Source organism: Anolis sagrei, chromosome 8 (genome assembly GCF_037176765.1).
Source record: "Anolis sagrei isolate rAnoSag1 chromosome 8, rAnoSag1.mat, whole genome shotgun sequence".
In the NCBI taxonomy this organism is placed as follows: Eukaryota; Metazoa; Chordata; class Lepidosauria; order Squamata; family Dactyloidae; genus Anolis; species Anolis sagrei.
The window spans coordinates 36,583,524-36,599,003 of NC_090028.1; the positions used below are offsets into that span (position 1 = coordinate 36,583,524).

At 43.1% G+C, this 15,480-nt stretch overlaps 1 protein-coding gene across 1 annotated transcript in view; it reads right to left on the minus strand.

The window, feature by feature from the left end:
• Nucleotides 1–3,071: 3,071 nt before the first annotated feature.
• LONP2 (lon peptidase 2, peroxisomal) overlaps nt 3,072–15,480 on the minus strand; it is a 68,698-nt gene continuing 56,289 nt past the window's right edge. The window contains exons 12-15 of the mRNA XM_060787799.2: nt 14,096–14,238; nt 10,920–11,127; nt 8,944–9,134; nt 3,072–4,426 (exon numbers count right to left, since the gene is read on the minus strand). Of these exons, the coding sequence (XP_060643782.2) occupies nt 4,205–4,426; nt 8,944–9,134; nt 10,920–11,127; nt 14,096–14,238 (764 nt within the window). The 3' untranslated portion in view covers nt 3,072–4,204. The remainder of the gene's footprint in view (nt 4,427–8,943; nt 9,135–10,919; nt 11,128–14,095; nt 14,239–15,480) is intronic.

Sequence of the window (15,480 nt, forward strand, 5' to 3'; positions counted from 1 at the left end):
CCTTGCACCTTAGCAGAACGCACATGGCACTAGGAGTGCTTGTAACTTTGCGTATTATACAGTAAATAAACTCAACTAACGCTACTCATGTGTTCAATTGAATTGCTCAAAGTGAGCCATCAATGTACTCTTGGAACGAGTTAGTGTTACGAGTTAGGTGATCCCTCGTTGTCCAAGTAGGGTAGTCTTCCAAGATCAGTGTACTGGTGGTGAGTCCGTAGGTGACTGTGGAGCCCTATTCTTGACCTGCATCTTCTTGATCTGAGGCAGTGTTTCTCAACCTGGGGGTCGGGACCCCTGGAGGGGTCGCGAGGGGGTGTCAGAGGGGTCGCCAAAGACCATCAGAAAACAGTATTTTCTGTTGATCATGGAGGTTCTGTGTGGATGTTTGTCCCAATTCAATCGTTGGTAGGGTTCAGATTGTAGGCAAACAATAAATCCCAGCAACTACAACTCCCAAATGTCAAGGTCTATTTCCCCCAAACTCCACCAGTGTTCACATTTGGGCATGTTGAGTATTCGTGTCAAGTTTGGTCCAGATCCATCAGTGTTTGAGTCCACAGTGCTCTCTGGATGTAGGTGAACTACAACTCCCAAACTCAAGGTCAATGCCACCAAACCCTTCCAATCTGTCTGCCAAGTTTGGTTCAGTTCCATCGTTGGTACAGTTCAGAGTGCTCTTTGATTGTAGGTGAACTATAAATCCCAATAACTACAACACCCAAATGTCAAGGTCTGTTTTGCCCAAACTCCACCAGTGCTCACATTTGAGCATATGGAGTATTGTGTCAAGTTTGGTCCAGATCCATCATTGTTTGTGTCCACAGTGCTCTCTGGATGTAGGTGAACTAAAACTCCAAAATCAAGGTCAATGCCCCCCAAACCCTTCCAGTATTTACTGTTGGTCATGGGAGTTCTGTTTGCCAAGTTTGGTTCATTTCCATCATTGATGGAGTTCAGAATGCTCTTTGATTGTAGGTGAACTATAAATCCCAGCAACTACAACTCCCACAGGACAAAATCAATCCCTTCCAATCCCACCAGTATTCAAATTTGGGTGTATTGTGTATTTGTGCCCAGTTTGGTCAAGTGAATGAAAATATATCCTGCATACCAGTTATTTACATTACTATTCATAACAGCAGCAAAATGACAGTTATGAAGTAGCAACAAAACTAATTTTATGGTTGGGGTCACCAAAACATGAGGAAGTATATTAAGGAGTTGTGCTATTAGGAAGGTTGAGAACCACTGATCTGAGGGCATTGGTTTCCAGGTGGAAGGCGGTAACAGTCAGGGTTGGTTTGACATGGCTTCCTTTTGGCACGTTTCTTTGGCCCTCCATTCGTGCCTCTTCAAATTCTACAGCACTGCCGGTCACAGCTGACCTCCAGCTGGAGCGCTCAAGGGCCAGGGCTTCCCAGTTCTCGGCATCTATGCCAAAGTTTTAAAGGTTGGCTTTAAGCCCATCTTTCAATCTCTTTTCCTGCCTATCAACATTCTGTTTTCCGTTCCTTAGTTCGGAGTAGAGCAACTGCTTTGGGAGACGGTGGTTAGACGTGGCTCGTCTAACTGAGGTGATGGCGGAGGACCATCGCTTCAATGCTGGTGGTCTTTGCTTATTCCAGTACGCTGACATTTGTCCGCTTGTCTTCCCAAGAGATTTGCAGGATGGGAACAACTGCTTATGAAACTGCTCGGCTAGGGAAAGGTCTTCCCACATACTTGCTGTATGACTTGTTTCAAACTATTTGGCCCGAGTCCAATTCAAGCAGACCTGTTGAATTAGTGGAAGTTGCATAAGGGACAGACCACTTGACAGATCTTTCATCTTACGCCGCTCGTCAAAGATTTATGGCCTGTCTGACAATCTGCATCTTTCTGTATCCCCTTTCAGTTGGATCCCACCTCCCAACTAGGCAAATGCTTAAATTCCTGTGGCTCTCAAACTATACTCCACCAGTCCATCTGAACTGAACAAAAGCTTGAAATTCATGAAAACTTTACTGACCACTTCATCACACTAGAGAATGAATCCACTTTAAATCCGGTTTCTGCAGGAGGCAGCAACCAAATTTAAAGTAGATTCTTTCTCTAGTGTGATGAGGCCTTTAGTAGATGTAAAGGTTCTTCTGGATCCCTCTCCTATTCTTTTTATGCTGAAACTAACTAAGGTGACCTTCTCTTCCAAAAATCTTAGAATTCTAGAGTTTGAAGAGACCTCATGGGCCATCCAGTCCAACCCCCTGCCAAGGAGGAAAATTGCATTCAAAGCACCCCCGACAGATGGCCATCCAGCTTCTGTTTAAAAGCTTCCAAAGAAGGAGCCTCCACCACACTCCGGGGCAGAGAGTTCCACTGCTGAACAGCTCTCAGTCAGGAGGTTCTTCCTAATATTCAAGTGGAATCTCCTTTCTTGTAGTTTGAAGCCATTGTTCCACGTCCTAGTCTCCAGGGCAGCAGAAAACAAGTTTGCTCCCACCTCCCTATGACCTCCTCTCACATATTTATACATGGGTATCATATCTCCTCTCAGCCTTCTCTTCTTCAGGCTAAACATGCCCAACTCTTTAAGCCGCTCCTCATAGGGCTTAGAGTAGAGTCTACTCTACTTTGGACCATCGGTACAGTTTGGACCTCGGGAACCACCATACCATTGGAAATACACCTGTAATCTTGTTGACATTTGGGCCAATACTCTGATTGGGTAGAGATGGCTTTCTATATTCTGACTAAATTGCAGCCTGATAGGAGACAAACTATCCTGCATTTTGTGCAACAGCTCAAGCATTATGTTTTTTGTTTCTCATGTGCACACAGACACAGTGCTAATTCATCAACAAACTTGTGTTCAGACATGCTACGAGTGAATTCTCACTTTCAGCTAGTTAGGCCCATTCCTCTTCTTTACTTCTGTGAATTACTGTAGGATGTGTAACCATGCCTACCATGCATAGGAATTTGGCTCTTGTGACCCATTGTTTTTGTTCAGCGTTCTCTTTAACATTCACAACTCCATAGTAAACAAAGCCATTCTAGTACTACAACAAATGAGACACTTAGAACCGTAATTATTTAGTCAAATCATCTATTGTAGAGAAAAGTAGCAATTTTTTTCCCATTTCCCACCATTTTAAACAAAATTGCAACATTAATTTAAAGTAGTGAAGATTTTAATCAGTCGTAGATGCCGAAGATTTCTATCCAGTCGCAGCCTAAAGAAGGAAGAATTCTTAGTGGGTTGTTGTAAGTTTTTTCGGGCTATATGGCCATGTTCTAGAGGCATTCTCTCCTGACGTTTCGCCCGCATCTATGGCAAGCATCCTCAGAGGTTGTACGGACCTCACAAACGATTGCTCCAGGCAGTTCCAGGCTATCAAATGCTAATCAAGGTGGTCAGTTGAAACATTCACACCTAGCTCTAGCAGACAAGAGTCCTTTGTCCCACCCTGGTCATTCCACAGATATATAAACCCATTTTCCTAGTTCCAACAGACCTCACTACCTCTGAGGATGCTTGCCATAGATGCAGGCAAAACGTCAGGAGAGAATGCCTCTAGAACATGGCCATATAGCCCGAAAAAACTTACAACAACCCAGTGATTCCGGCCATGAAAGCCTTTGACAATACGAAGAATTCTTATTTTCCACCTTTTATAGCATCCCCTAACTCTGGACATTTGGCAGTGACTTCTCAGATTATAAAGTCGTTCTAAGTTATGATCAACCTACTTAGAGCAGCCATGTGTAAAAGCAATTCACTTGTTTGGTTAGGGGGAAAAAAACCCTAACTTAAGGATGGCAATTTATAATTCTAGCATTCCAGCAAGGAGAGTTTCTGCAGTCACAGAAGGAGAAAACAATCAGGCTCACATTAAATTTCACAGGCAACTGTCTTCATGATGAGTCTCACATGACTTGATATCATTGTTTTGCCTTCGTGTACGTCTCCTGGCTTAATAGCTAAGGAAGGGAGATTCAACTATCATTAAGGGCTTCATTTAAATCTATATTTAAATCTATATGCGGATTGCTCTCCAGCAACAGGAGCCAATAAGAAGGACAGCAGGTTAGTGAAGAATAACTCCCCACTAGGATCAGTGTTCCAGTGTTGTCCTTTCTGTACTCCCTTATGTTTTTCTACAGGCTGCCAGATGAGCATCAGATTTGCATTTGGTGCCTTGGGCAAGCCCGGTCAATCTGCTTAGAGTTTGCTACTGAAATGATCAAGTCTGGTCTTGGCTGAAAATCCCCCTTCAAAAGCTGCATTAAGGACTTCATCCAAGCAGCTCGTCATCACAAAATTCAGATCCTGCCGTACATTGGCCGCAATCTCTTCGAGATCCTTCTCGTTCCTTTGAGGAATGATAATTCTCTTCAGACCTGCTCTGTGGGCTGCGAGGACCTTGTCCTTAATTCCTCCAACCTGGAAATGAAAGAAGGGTGGAAAAACAGAATGTGATTAAGCAGGCTTGAAGACCTTCTGGTAAAGTAGTACAAGTATATTGGCCACTGTGTTATTAGCAGGCAACAACAATACTTAGGCAGTAGAAACGTCTTTGTCTATGTCATTATTGCCTACTTTGGCTGGAAGCTGTTCTTCAGCATCTTACTCGAACGTCTCTCCCATAAACTCTTCTCTAATTTTAACTGGAATTTGGGGCTTTATGCATGCATCCCTTGGTGTTCCAAGGGGCTTTTTGGAACTGTTCATTTGCTTAATCAGAATGAATGCTACAGTGAAAACCGGTTGGGAACTGACCTTGGAAAGGAATACAGGTCCTTCTGGTGCAAGAAGTGGAAGGACAGCCATGTGCAAAGTGGTAAAGCTTTACCCAAAGTCACTGTGTGCTACACAGAGACTATGCAACAGGGACTGGGATGTTATTGGACTGCAATTCCCATCACTCACTGGAACACTTCAGCAAGCGAGAGTCCAAAAGTGGCAGGCTCAAACCCAGAACCTCAACCAATGGCTGATACCAAATGAGAGACTCTCCCCTGGGCACACAGAAGACTGGGTGACTTGGAAGGCGCTGAACAGACTGCGCTCTGGCACCACAAGATGCAAAGCCAACCTTAAGAAATGGGGCTACAAAGTGGAATCCACAACATGCGATTGTGGAGAAGAGCAAACCACTGACCACCTGCTGCAATGCAACCTGAGCCCTGCCACATGCACAATGGAGGACCTTCTTGCGGCAACACCAGAGGCACTCCAAGTGGCCAGATACTGGTCAAAGGACATTTAATCAACTTCCAAGCTTGAAAACTTTGTGTGTTTTTTAATCTGTTTGCTTGTTTTGTTCTGTTAAAAATGTAATACAATGGTCTGGTTGCCCCTGACATGATAAATAAATAAATTCCCACCAGCCTCCACCTCCTGTTAGTATCCAGAAGGGCACACATCAAAACATACAGATGCACATCAGGATTTTTAAAAAGCTGTGTTGAGTTCTGTAGGTCATAGATGTCAGCCTGCAATTTAGAACATTCTGGATGCTACAGGGAAGTGAACTAACACTATGTAATACAATATAATACTACTAATAATAAAATATTATAATTATATATTTTATAATACATGTAATATTACTAATAATATTACAATATAACGGTCTAGTACAAAATAATAATATATAATACTGATATTGTACTACGCTAATAATGTAATATATTGTATCTATATAAATCTTGTAAGCCGCTCTGAGTCCCCTTTGGGGTTAGAAGGGCGGCATATAAATGTCGTAAATAAGTAAATAAATATGTACAAACAGGATCTGAAAAAAGTTCAAAAGTAAAAAGGTAATTAATTCTAGTCAAGTCCGATTCTGGGAGTAGGTGCTCATCTCCATTTCTAAGCAAAAGAGTCGGTGTTGTCCATAGACACCTCCAAGGTCATGTGGCCAGCATGATGCTGGCAGGACTGAAGACCAACAGGTCACAGGTTCGAATCCAGGAGAGGTGGATGAGCTCCCTCTATCAGCTCCAGCTCCTCACATGGGGACATGAGAAAAGCCTCCCACAAGGATGATAAAAACATCAAATCATCCGGCCGTACCCTGGGCAACGTCTTTGAAAACAGCCAATTCTCTCACACAAGAAGCGACTTGCAGTTTCTCAAGTCACTCCTGACACGACAAAAAAAATGTGGCCAGCATGACTGCATGGAGCGCTGTTACCTTCCTTCTGAAGCGGTACCTATTAATCTACTCAAATTTGCATGTTTTCGAACTGCAAGGTTGGCAAAAGCTGGGGCTAACAACGGGAGTTCACTCCGTCCCACGGATTCAAACTGCCAACCTTTTGTTCAGCAAGTTCTGCAGCTTAGCAGTTTAACCCACTGCGCCACTGCGACCCCTGCAAACAAAAATGCAGAGAAGAAAGAAAATGTGCAAATCAATGTAGAAAATTAGCAATAAATAAGCTGTTATTTGTCACCAGGCATGTGTTTCTTTGTATGAAGGATGCAACTCTGACCTACAGCAAGGTTTTGGCTGGCAAAATGTAATCCATATGTATGTGGCAGGATTCCCACTGTAGCTAAAGCCAACCTCCATATGCTAAACTTCATCACCAAGAAAACATTGACAACACTTTGTCCCACCTCCTGGGTGAGAGACTCTGAATAAAGGAAGCTTAGACAATTGCAGTTAGCACTTCCGACAGCAATATTTATGAAAGTTCTGGGATGTTACTAAGAGCCATCAAAGCGGGAGAAAGCAAACTGATGGAAGCGGTTAAAGAGTTTTCAGCAACTCCCGGAGAACAAAGAAATGGTACAGCCACCATTTCTAGTTAGGCAACATCTGACAAAAACAAGCCCAATGCTGTAAGCAATTGAAGTCAGACCTCCACATTTTCTGGGGTTGGGGACGCAGGACCACTGCAAAAGTGGAGAAATCAGATTTTTAAAACCCACCCTTTTAATCTAAGATAACATCTCTAGGAATTTCTAGATCCACCAGCACAACTTTATGATCAACCTCTGTCAAAGTCACACTGGAGGACCTAGAGATTCCTAGGGATAACATAATAAAATCTGCAAATAACCAACTCCCCAAAAGCCAAAACACGCAAATGTGGAGGGCGGAGTGTATCATTATCTCTTCTTTTCTCTTGGAAATATTGTGCTGTGCAGATTCCTAGTTTCCTCCAATGCAGCTTTTCCTAACCTGGGGGTCGAGACCCCTCGGAGGATCATGAGGGGGTTTCACAGGGGTCATAAAGACAGAAAATATACATTTCTGATGGTCTTAGGAAAACCTTTGGCAGAGAAGGCTGAAGATCTCTCTGCCTGTTCTTCTCTTCCTTTTTGGAAACAGACTACAAATCCTCCCACCAAAAGCCCTCTGCTATGATTGGCTGGACACTCAGCCAAGGGGAGGGCTCTTTCTGAGTCTCCAAGGGGGGGGGAGAGAGAGCAGGTGTGCTCAACGCATGGCAGCATGGTGCGCATGTGTGAGGGAGAGTGTGGGAAGCTGGAAGGAGGCTCACGCCAGCAACTCTCTTCAAGACATGGGGGTTCTGTGTGGGAAGTTTGGCTGAATTCTATTGTTGGAGGGGTTCAGAATCCTCTTCGACTGTAGGTGAACTATACATCCCAGCAACTACAGCTCCCAAATGTCAAGGTCTATTTTCCCCAAACTCCACCAGTGTTCACATTTGGGCATATTGAGTATTTGTGCCAAGTTTGGTCCAGATCTGTCATAGTTTTGAGTCCACAGTGCTCTGGATGGAGGTGAACTACAACTCCAAAACTCAAGGTCAATGCCCACCAAACCCTTCCAGGATTTTCTGTTGGTCATGGGAGTTCTGTGTGCCAAGTTTGGTTCAATTTCATTGTTAGTGGAGTACAGAATGCTCTTTGATTGTGGGTGAACTGTAAATCCCAGCAACTACAACTCCCAAATGACAAATCAATCCCCCCCCCCCCCAACTCCACCATTATACAAATTTGGGCGTATCGGGTATTGTAGCCAAATATGGTCCAGTGAATGAAAGTGCATCCTGCATATCAGATATTTATGTTACGATTCACAACAGTAGCAAAGTTAGTTATGAAGTAGCAACAAAAATAATGTTATGGTTGGGGGTCATGAAAAAAATCTGACTGTGGTGTTATGTACACATTTAATTGATTGTAGAGATTGCTCTTTGTAGGTTAACTATAAATCCCAGCCACTACAACTCCCAAATGACAAAATCAATCTCCCCACCAAACTCCACCAGTATACAAATTTGGGTGTATCGTGTATTGTTGCCAAATGTGGTTCAGTGAATGAAAATGCATCCTGCATATCAGATATTTACGTTACAATTCACAAAACTAGCAAAATTACAGTTATGAAGTAGCAACGAAAATGTTATTGTTGGGGGTAATGAAAAAAGTCTGACTGTGGTGTTATGTACACATTTAATTGATTGTACAGGTTATGGGGATTGCTCTTTGATTGTAGGTTAATTATAAATCCCAGCAACTACAACTCCCAAATGACAAAATCAACCACACCTCACCAGTATTGGTATTTGCATCAAATGTGGTCCACTGCATAAAGATCCTGCTTATCAGATATTTACATTACGATTCATAATAGTAGCAAAATTACAGTTATGAAGTAGCAATGAAAATAATTTTATGGTTGGGGGGGTCACCACAAGGTAAGGAACTGTATTGAGGGATCATGGCATTGAGAACCACTGTGCTAAGTCAAAATGCTTTTTAAAAAAAACTCCAAAACAAATCAAGTGTGATGTCTATTTTGGAGGAATACGCCAACTATGCTGGAAGACTATTGCAAAAGGATGTCTAGGAATGCAATGTTTAGGTGGCTTAAACTCCACGACCGAATGGAAGCTGGTATTAAAAGGCTGGGGAAAGACGGGGATGGAAGAAAAGCGAAGGAAGGTCCAACAATATCACCCTCTCCGAACAATACCTACTGGAAGAACCAGGCCTCTGAGTGTAATTTCTCCAGTCATGGCTACATCCGAACGCACGAGCCGCCCACTGAAAAGCGAGGCAAGGCAGGTTACTATGGTAACGCCAGCAGATGGTCCATCTTTTGTGACAGCTCCAGCTGGGAAGTGCAGATGGATGTCTGTGTTGTCAAGGAGATCAAAACTTCCAGAAGCTTTAAGAAAGAGAAGAGAAAGGGAGAAAAGGGGGGGTTTCAGCGTGGAAATCTCAAACCTGTGGTGTTTCTGGCCTTTTGTTCTCAAAATAAATAAATAAAGCCCCCCTGCTGGGAAGGACTCGCATTCCAAACACGGGTTGCATTTGGCAGCCAGCAGGCCTGAAAGGAGATTTGTGATGGCAAAAGGGAGGAGGGGGTGGGTGGAGATGGGGAAGGAAAGGGGGCAAACACCTGCACCCTTCGACTGCCATACTTGTTGTAGCCTTCCCAGAACCTTCTCAGTCCAAATGCAATACAATATGTTTATGTGGTACCAATAATTTGTCAGTGAATTCATTAGATAGCTTGACTATGAAGCTGCTCTGTTTAAGGATTCAGCAGAATACCCCATATACTCATTTAAGTTAAAAATCAGTCAAAAATATCCCCCTGTTTAGATATCAGCCAGCACGCCAACACCTTAAAACAAAAAATCATTTTCTAAGATCAACAAAGATATTCACAGGAACACCTCAGCAAGCAAGAGTCCAAAAGTGGCAGGCTAAAACCTGGAACCTCAATCCGTGACTGATACCAAATTTATTTATTTAGTTACAGTATTTATATTCTGCCCTTCTTACTCCGCAGGGGACTCAGGGTGGATTACAATGTACATATACATGGCAAACATTCAGTGACATAGACACACAACATATATAGACAGATACAGAGGCAATTTAACATTCCAGCTTTTCTTGAGGGTATTCTGGCCAACAGGGGAGCTGTTGCTTCACCATCCATTTGTGACACTGATGAAGTCCGTCCTCATTCTTTGCATGCTTGCTGGAGATTTTTATGGCACCGTAAATTAGTTAAATTTGCCTCTCCACATAAGCGGTACTTAAATTTCCTACTTGACAGATGCAACTGTCTTTCGGACTGCAAAAGTCGACAGCAAGCTATACGAAATTGGTCAGAAGCTCACTCCGACCTGGGCTGGCTTCGAACTCGGTCAGTAGTGATCTTAATGAGAGACTCCCTCCTGGGCACACAGAATAGCCTGGCTCTGGGATCAGACCCTTGGAGAAGCAGTGCAACAATAGAATTGGAATATGTGCAATGACTACATAAGGGACTCATACTATGATTATTGGATGGCGTGATTATAATATTGAATGTAATTTTAATTTTTTAATTAAATTTAATTTAATGTATTTATTTAAATTCAATGGATTTTAAGTTAATGTTGCAGTTGTTTAAGGCATTGAATAATTGCCATATGTAAGCCGCCTTGAGTCCCTCTTGGGATAGTGAAAGGCGGGGAATAAATAAGGTAAATAAATCTATATAAATAAAAATGTAATCTTTGTTTGTGAGATTAACATAAGTCAAAAACCACTGGACAAATTGACACCAAATTTGGACACAATACACCTATCAGGCCAACAAGTGACCATCACTCATAAAAACACTGAAAAACACAGCAGAAGGGACTTTAAAAGCCAAAAAATTTAAAATACATTACAATGCATGCACAAAACCACATATATATGCGTAAAAGCACATACATACACATATGCACAAATATATACACACACAAAACACATATACACAGACTGGGCCACAGCAACACATGGCAGGGGTGGCTAGTAAACAATAAATATCAAAATCTGTAATTTTGGCCCCAAAACGGCCCAAGCCTCCACCGCTACAGTCTTAGGCAAGCAGCAAAATCAGGTGATTCCCCTTGACCTATGACATAAGGCTCACACCTGTTCTCTCTACTTGTGCCGTTCCACATACCGTTGGTCAGGTGGTATTTCTTGGCATTGCTGCGCAGCCAGCTGATGGCAAGGTGCGCCGATTCCTTCATGACGTCGCCAAGTTGCCCGGTCAAAGTGAGCTGGCCTTCCCCATCCATACGGCTGGCCTCTACGAACATGATCTCTCCCCCTAAGGGAGTCCATGCCAAGCCAATCGCTACGCCGGGCTGACTTAGCCTCTCGGATACCTGCAGGGAAAAACATGACAAGATCTGTATGGAAAGGAACCAGAATACTGAAATATTGCTGTTTGCGGAGATAGCTCCCCTCCCCTTTTTGTTGTTCATTCGTTCAGTCGTCTCCGACTCTTCGTGACCTCATGGACCAGCCCACGCCAGAGCTCCCTGTCGGCCGTCACCACCCCCAGCTCCTTCAAGGTCAGTCCAGTCACTTCAAGGATGCCATCCATCCATCTTGCCCTTGGTTGGCCCCTCTTCCTTTTGCCTTCCACTTTCCCCAGCATCATTGTCTTCTCTAGGCTTTGCTGTCTCCTCATGATGTGGCCAAATTACTTCAACTGTGTCTCTAGTATCCTTCCTTCCAGTGAGCAGCCGGGCTTTATTTCCTGGAGGATGGACTGGTTGGATCTTCTCGCAGTCCAAGGCACTCTCAGCACTTTCCTCCAGCACCACAGTTCAAAAGCATCGATCTTTCTTCGCTCAGCCTTCCCTAAGGTCCAGCTCTCACATCCGTAGGTGACTACAGGGAATACCATGGCTTGGACTAGGCGGATCTTTGTTGCCAGTGTGATGTCTCTACTCTTTACTATTTTATCGAGACTGGACATTGCTCTCCTCCCAAGAAGGAAGCGTCTTCTGATTTCCTGGCCACAGTCTGCAACTGCAGTAATCTTTGCACCTAGAAATACAAAGTCTGTCACGGCCTCCACAATTCCTCCCTTTATTTTCCAGTTGTCAATCATTCTTGTTGCCATAATCTTGGTTTTTTTGATGTTCAGCTGCAACCCGGCTTTTGAGCTTTCTTCTTTCCCCTTGATTAGAAGGCTCCTCAGCTCCTTCTCCCCTTCTAGAAAGCATAGAATCCTAGAGTTGGAAGAGAACTTGTAGGCCAATCCAACTCTCTGCCAAGAAGCAGGAAAATCGCATTCAAAACACCCCTGACAGATGGCCATCCAGCCTCTGTTTAAAAGCCTCCAAAGAAGAAGCCTCCACCACACTCCGGGGCAGAGAGTTCCACTGCTGAACAGCTCTCATAGTTAGGAAGTTCTTCCAAATGTTCAGGTGGAATCTCCTTTCCTGTAATTTTAAGCTATTGCTCCATTGCATCCTAGTCTCCAGGGCAGCAAAAAACAAGCTTGCTCCCGCCTTCCTTTGACTTCCCCTTGCATATTTATCCATGGCCCTCATCATGTCTCCTCTCAGCCTTCTCTTCTGCAGGTTAAACATGCCCAGCTCTTTAAGCCGCTCCTCATAGGGCCTGTTCTCCAGGCCCTTGATCATTTTAGTCGCCTTCCTCTGGACACATTCCAGCTTCTCAAACCATTACCATTGACTATCATAAGGTTTGACTATGTGGCCTTGAGTGCAAAAACGATGCTACAACTAATTGTGCCAGCCTGAACTATGTCTAACTACCTAATTATTCCGATCTCAATTATTCTGATATAATGCAAAGAATAATCGAGTTGTATTCTCAATGTATGGCCTTCTGCAATCAGTAACCAACTGGTTTCCCTTTCTTTAGAAGGCAGTATTTGATCTGCTGTGATGAAGAATGGAAGGGAGTGAGTGAGACCCAGGAAACGGCCTAAGCAGCACAATGCTAAACTCTCCACATTTTCTTTTCTTTAGCAGAAAGTACTGAAAACCTGTTACAGAAATAGTATGGGCAGCAGGCGACACTTCCTTTTATCCCCTGGCAAACAATAGGCCCCATTCCCAAATGAGTTCTTCTTACTGGCTTTAATTTCAAGCACATTCCGGTGACAAATGTATTTCACCTATTAGTAAATGAAACATTCCAGAAGTCATTTCCTAAAATTATATTTGTTTAGTTATCTGTCCATTGCTAAGAGGGGATTATGAGAGATCGTCTGTATTGTTTGCCAGCTAATTAACAGACATTTTTTAATCTTCAGCTTTTTTTGGACTTCATTTTCATTCAAAGTGTAACTTGCGTCCTAATTTGGGGAGAGGAATACTTATGCAAAGCAAGCTGCCTTAATACAGTACATTTTGGTTCTGTATTATCATAAAGGATTTTGGCTCTGTATCATCATAAAGAATCCGAATGGATTCTTCCCTATGAACCATAAAGGTTGTTAAGATCTTCCGGAGGGGTCCTGCTCTCGGTCCCACCATCCTCGCAGGTACGTCTGGTGGGGACGAGGGACAGGGCCTTCTCGGTGGTGGCCCCTCGGCTCTGGAACTCTCTCCCACTGGAGATTAGAACTGCCCCTTCCCTCCTGACTTTTAGAAAATCGGTGAAAACATGGCTCTGGAATTTAGCATTTGATGAGCGAGTCAAGAACTTCTGACCACACGGACGGATGGTAATGAATTGTGATATCCTTTGGACGACTTGGCTTTATGTAATTATATGATTGCTTTTAATGTATTTTATGTATTCATGTGTTTTATGGTGTAATGTTTTAAACTACTGTCTTTGAATTATGTTGTAAACCGGCCTGAGTCCCTCCCTAGAGGTGAGAAGACCGGTATATAAAAGTTTTAAATAAATAATAAAGTGCCTTTAGAATAGCTGCACAAAGGACTGTTGCTTACACAATTATATTACCTTATGTGCTTTTTCATTAATTTTAAAATTACTTTATTTGACAAGGCCTTTACTTTCAGAAGGCCAATTAAGTCAATTACTTTAGGTTTTCTATTTCTGCTCAAGCCCAGCCTCCTCCAGCTAAGTGCTGACATGTGGACTGCCTTTGCAGAGTCTAGGTTTCCAACTAGTTATTGATGTCAGACACAGGGTCAGAGGTGAGGCTCTCAGAGCGAAGGAGAAAGGAGAGGAAGAGGCCCGCTGCAGAAAAGAAAAACAAATGGAACCAATCTGGAATGCCTTTCCCCCCAAAATGGAAGCTGCAGTGCAAAGCAGGGCAATGGCGGCAACGATTGAGAAGCTGCTTCAAGCACGCTGAAAGTTCTGCTTTATGAAAATAACACAACAACAAATACTTACCTCCAGTTCATACATCGGTGGCCCAAGTATATCTTTCAGAGCATGGAAGTCAATCAAAATTGGCATTTCAGGTGGCAGCGCAAGGTCAGCCGTGTCACTGAGGGAATCAGGCTTTGCGTCTTCGGCAATATGCTCTCTGCACTCTTTGAAGTTTAGAGAAAGAAAGAATGTGTTCACAAATAACATTCTGGTCACTGCTTCTAGAGGGAACAGTCCACATTCGGTTGAATGCATCTTGGACTGATAAAATGAGGAGTAAACTTATCTTTCAGTTTAGATGCATGCGTAAACATGCATCTAAACTACAGAATTAACATAGTTTGATAGCCCTTTAAATGCCATGGCTCCATGCTCTGGCAACCGGGAGTTGCCGTTTTGCAAAATCGGGAGCTTCCCCCCCAAAGAAACTACAATTTCTATTATTGTAGAAATGCGGGGGCGCAGTGGGTTAAACCACTGATCTGCTGAACTTGCTGACCGAAAGGTCGCAGGTTCAAATCCAGGGAGCGGCATGAGCTCACACTGTTAGCCCCAGCTTTTGCCAACCTAGCAGTTCGAAAGCATGCAAATTTGAGTAGATGAATTACTGTTCCGGCAGGAAGGTAACGGCGCTCCATACAATCAAAAATGTCACAAAGCAATGTTAAAACGAACACAACAAATTGGGAAAAATTCTTAAGAGTTCTTATAAAAGGAAAATAAAGGAATCCACATTCTTAAGCCAAAAAAGAAATGAGAGGACAAATTTCTAGCAGACTGAAGACATATGGATAAGAAGAGAAAAAGACACATAGTTTTTGGAAATAAGAAGAGTTTTTTGATCCTGTGTGACCTGGAAGTGCACCATTTCCCCCCCCCCCTTTTTCCCCCCTCTTTTTTTCTCACGCTCTTCTCTTCTTTGTTTCTTCCCTTTCTAACTCTCTTCAGCACAACGTTCCCACACTTTTTTGTAATCAAGATATTTTTTATCTTAATATCCACTAATATGCTTTTCTATCATGCTCCACTCTCTTGTGAGTAACTTTTATTCTCAATAAAAACAACTATTTTAAAAATGGAAGGGATGCTGGAGGAAAAGGGCATCAGATAAGATGGAAGGTTTGGATAAGCGAGACTCTACTGCATCTATAACCCCAAAACCGCAACTCTCCCCAAATTCTGGACAGATTTTTGCAAGAAACATGGAACACTTTTACTTCAAAACAAACAGGTATTGCCTCTTTTCGCAAAACATTTCGGACACAATTTACTAGAATATCCTGCTCTTACTCAGCTTTCTGACATTTCCAGGGGTCTTATAACTTTTCAGTGGGTTGTTGACAGTGGAGTTCCATCTCTATGGGGGGAAGGGAGCATTTGGGGGTGGAGAAAGGAAGGTGCCAGAG